Source organism: Oxyura jamaicensis, unplaced genomic scaffold (assembly GCF_011077185.1).
Source record: "Oxyura jamaicensis isolate SHBP4307 breed ruddy duck unplaced genomic scaffold, BPBGC_Ojam_1.0 oxyUn_random_OJ67295, whole genome shotgun sequence".
NCBI classification, from domain to species: domain Eukaryota; kingdom Metazoa; phylum Chordata; class Aves; order Anseriformes; family Anatidae; genus Oxyura; species Oxyura jamaicensis.
In genome coordinates, this window is record NW_023308455.1 from 1 (window position 1) to 4,383 (window position 4,383).

At 50.8% G+C, this 4,383-nt stretch overlaps 1 protein-coding gene across 1 annotated transcript; it reads left to right on the plus strand.

Moving 5' to 3' along the window:
• Positions 1-1,840: 1,840 nt before the first annotated feature.
• LOC118159111 (olfactory receptor 14C36-like) lies at positions 1,841-2,506 on the plus strand (the record flags this gene model as incomplete). The annotated part of the gene is made up of 1 exon (XM_035313738.1): positions 1,841-2,506. A coding segment is annotated over exon 1 (666 nt), but the record flags the coding sequence as incomplete, so codon positions are not given.
• Between the last annotated feature and the right edge of the window lie 1,877 nt (positions 2,507-4,383).

The window sequence follows — 4,383 nt, forward strand, 5'->3', positions numbered from 1 at the left end:
TGACCGATGCCCAGCCCAACCCCGAGCAGCCGGCCCCCCACCCCCTGGCTAGCCACCCCTATATATTGTTCAGCATGACGTCAGATGGTATGGAATACCCCTTTGGCCAGTTGGGGTCAGCTGTCCTGGGTTTGTCCCCTCCCAGCTCTTGCTGCACCCCCAGTCTGCCCGCTGACAGGACAGAGCGAGAAGGTGAAAAGTCCTTGGCTTAGTGTAAGCACTGCTCTGCAACAATTAAAACATCAGCATGTTATCAGCACTCTTCTCATCCTAATCCAAAACATAGCACCTTACCAGCTACTAGGAGGAAAATAACTCTGTCTTAACTGAAACCAGGACACTGAGATCCATTCCTGGTGCTCTTTACCATATGCTGTACTGCAGTATTGTCTCCTGCTGAGCTCACAGAAGATCTGCCTGGTCTCTGTGACACCCTTAGGCAGAGAAACTCAGAGCTCCAGGAAGGAGCAAGTCTTCTTCAGATGAAGATGCAGTGAGGATGCAGTCTTGGTGATGAGGTTTCTGTGAAAAAAGTGGGGTCCCTCAGGGCTCTATCTTAGGGCCAGTCCTCTTCAATGTCTTTATAAATGATTTGGATGTAGGACTGGAGGGTTTTTTGAGCAAATTTGCCGACGACACCAAACTTGGAGGAGTTGTAGACTCGGACGAGGGTGGAAAGGCCTTGCAGAGAGATCTGGACAGGTTGGAGAACTGGGCGATCACCAACTGCATGAAGTTTAACAAAAGCAAGTGCCGGATCCTGCACCTGGGGTGAGGCAACCCTGGCCGTACATACAGACTGGGCGACGAGATGCTGGAGTGCAGCCCTGCAGAGAGGGATCTGGGGGTCATGGTTGAAAGAAAGTTGAATATGAGCCAGCAGTGTGCCCTGGCAGCCAAGAGAGCCAACCATATCCTGGGGTGCATCAAGCACGGCATCGCTAGTAGGGCAAGTGAAGTGATTGTCCCGCTCTACTCTGCGCTGGTGCGGCCCCACCTTGAGTACTGTGTGCAGTTCTGGGCACCACAGTACAAAAAGGGCATTCAACTGTTGGAGAGTGTCCAGAGGAGGGCGACAAAGATGGTGAAAGGCCTGGAGTGGATGACGTATGAAGAGCGGCTGAGGTCAGTGGGCCTGTTCAGCCTAGAGAAGAGGAAGCTGAGGGGGGACCTCATCATGGTCTACAGCTTCCTCGCGAGGGGGAGTGGGGAGGCGTGTGACCTATTCTCCATAAACACCAGTGATAGAAACGGTGGGAATGGGGTGAAGCTGAGGCAGGGGAAGTTTAGACTAGATATCAGGAGGAGATTTTTCACTGAGAGGGTGATTGCGCACTGGAACAGGCTCCCCAGTGAAGTAGTCACTGTACCAAGCCTGTCTGAATTCAAGAAACGTTTGGACTGTGCACTTAGTCACATGGTCTAAACTTTTGGGTAGACCTGTGCGGTGCAAGGAGTTGGACTTGATGATCCTTATGGATCCCTTCCAACTCGGAATATTCTATGGTTCTATAAATATGGTTTAGGTTTTGCTCAGAAAAGTCTCTCTAACTTGTCACTGTCTTTTCCTCCATGGACAGGTCCACATGTGCAGAGGCATCGAATGTCCAACAGCAGCTTCCCCAATGAGTTCCTCCTCCTGCCATTTGCAGACATGCGTGAGCTGCAGCTCCTGCACTTCGCGCTCTTCCTGGGCATCTACCTGGCTGCCCTCCTGGGCAACGGCCTCATCCTCACCGCCGTAGCATGCGACCACCGCCTCCACACTCCCATGTACTTCTTCCTCCTCAACCTCGCCCTCCTTGACCTGGGTTGCATCTCCATCACACTCCCCAAAGCCATGGCCAATGCACTCTGGGACAGCAATACCATCTCCTACTCAGGATGTGCTGCCCAGGTCTTTATGTTTGCTGTCTTTACTCCAGCAGAGTTTTATGTTCTCACCATCATGGCCTATGACCGCTACATTGCCATCTGCAAACCCCTGCACTACGGGACCATCATAAGTGGCAAAATTTGTGTCTACATGGCAGCAGCTGCCTGGGGCAGTACTTTGCTCTATGCTGTGCTGCACACTGCCAATACCTTTTCCCTCCCTCTCTGCAAAGGCAATGTCCTTGACCAGTTCTTCTGTGAAATTCCCCAGATCCTCAAGCTCTCCTGTGCTGATGCCTACTTCAGGGAAGCTGGGCTTATTGTTTTTACTGCATGTTCACTTTTAGTGTGTTTCCTTTTCATTCTTTACTCCTACATGCAGATCTTCAGGGCTGTGCTGAGGATATCCTCTGAGCCTGGACGGTACAAAGCCTTTTCCACTTGCCTTCCTCACCTTGCCATAGTCTCCCTGTACACCACCACTGGCACATTTGCCTACTTGAGACCCCCATCCATGTCCTCATCATCCCTGAATATTTTACTAGCAGTTCTGTACTCAGTGTTGACTCAAGCAGTGAACCCCCTCATCTACAGCATGAGGAATCAAGTGCTGAAGGATGCAGTGTGCAAAGTGACGTCTGGGTGTTTTTCAGAAGCAATAAAATTCCTATCCTCTGCATATCACTGATAATGCAACTCATTACTGACCAACATACGGTTTTTATTTTTTCCTTTTATTTTTCCTTTTCCTTTTCCTTTTCCTTTTCCTTTTCCTTTTCCTTTTCCTTTTACTTTTACTTTTACTTTTACTTTTACTTTTACTTTTACTTTCCTTTACTGATTTTAAGGTAGTCCACAAAGAAATAGGATGATATTTGTGTTCCACAGACAAAGCAGAGCTCTGCAACACCAGGAAATGGGAAAGGAATCAAGAAAATTATTAATTATTCAGCCAGTGAAATTTTATATTGTGGATTGAGTGAATCACCCCAAAACTCCTCCTGGCATTGGAAATGAGTTGGACTTGATAATGCTTGTGGGTCCCTCCCAGCTCGGGCTATTCCATGAGTCTCTGACTCTGAAGAAGGCCGGCTATCTGTGCACACCCTCCATGGCCACAGAACCACTTGGGTGGGAGGCAGGCAGTGGCAGTGCCCCCCACCAGATGGCTCTGCCTTCCCAGCCTGACCAGCACGGCCCTGCAGACTGCCCCCATGGCCCCACAAACCACAGCCCCCTCGCTCTGCAGAGCAGCAGCACCAGCTTGGGGGCTGTGGGCAGCATGGGCAGGGGCTCCAGGAATGGCTGCTCAGGCCAGCCCCGAGGTGCTGGCCTGGGGCAAGGTTGTGTGGGACCTGGGGTGTCCCGGGAGCAGAGCAGGGCACTGTGTGTGTGCAGTGGTGCTGCTTGAGGAGCCCCAGGACCAGCAGTGTGGTGCTGTGCTGTGCTGGGGAGTGGGGCTGGCCTGAGAGCTGCAAGGTTTTGGGGGTAAGAGGGTGGGGGCTGTGGATCTCCTGGAGGTGACAGCAGCAGAGTATGTATTTGTCTTGTTGACATGATATGTTAATGGAGTGGATGTGGTTAGATGAACCTGGGTCAGCCCATTTCAATAAGCCATTCCTGAGGGTTGCCATCAATTCTTTCAGGACAGATGGTTTCTTAAGGTCATTTACTTTTCAGGATAAAGTCCTCTGGGGAGCCACTTGAATTATTTTTTCAGCCTTTACAATGATTTCCTGCAAAGTTCTCAACATTTCTGTAAAATGCACATTCAGTGCTTGATTCACTTTTCCACACAGAGGTGGCCATTCCTTTCGGGATGCCCTGGAGTTGCTAAAGGCTACGTGAAGAAACATGAGTCTGGATGTGTGGAAGGCCTTCTGAAGCATGAGCTGGTTGGCAGGCAGAGTACCTGAGGGATTGTGCAGGGCATCCCCTGCACCCGGTGCTCCTGGGTGGGCTGGGAAGAGGCCTCCTGAGCACAACAGCTCCTTGTAGCCCTGTGGATGCTGGCTGGGAGGTCACTTCTGTCCCAGCCCCTGGCTGGCCAACAGCAGGGAGGCAGAGCCTCTGAGGTCATCAAGGCCATCAGAAAGCTGCTTCCAACAGGGGGCACATTAGGGGAGGTCAGGAGAAATCTGGGAGAATAATGGTGGGAAATCTGGGGCAGAGAAGTTTGGCTTGGCTAAGAGAAAAGAAAGATTTGGAAGAGGTGAGAGGGATTCGGGTAAGGCTGCCATTGCAGCTGCACTTACGAAGAAAGCATTCATGTCAAGTCCTGGCAATATTTCTAACCAGTATCCGTAAGCCCTACCCCTACATCTAAATGCTATCTCCCTCTCTGCAGAGGATCCACTACTCTTACCCCGAACCTCAAACCTCACCTGGCATGGGTTAGCCAAGTCCCAAACCCATAAAGCCTTACTATAGCTCAATTCTCACCCTATTCCTCAGCCTTTTGTCCCTAGCATTGAATTCTAGCCTTAACATAATTCCTCAACAGAGCCC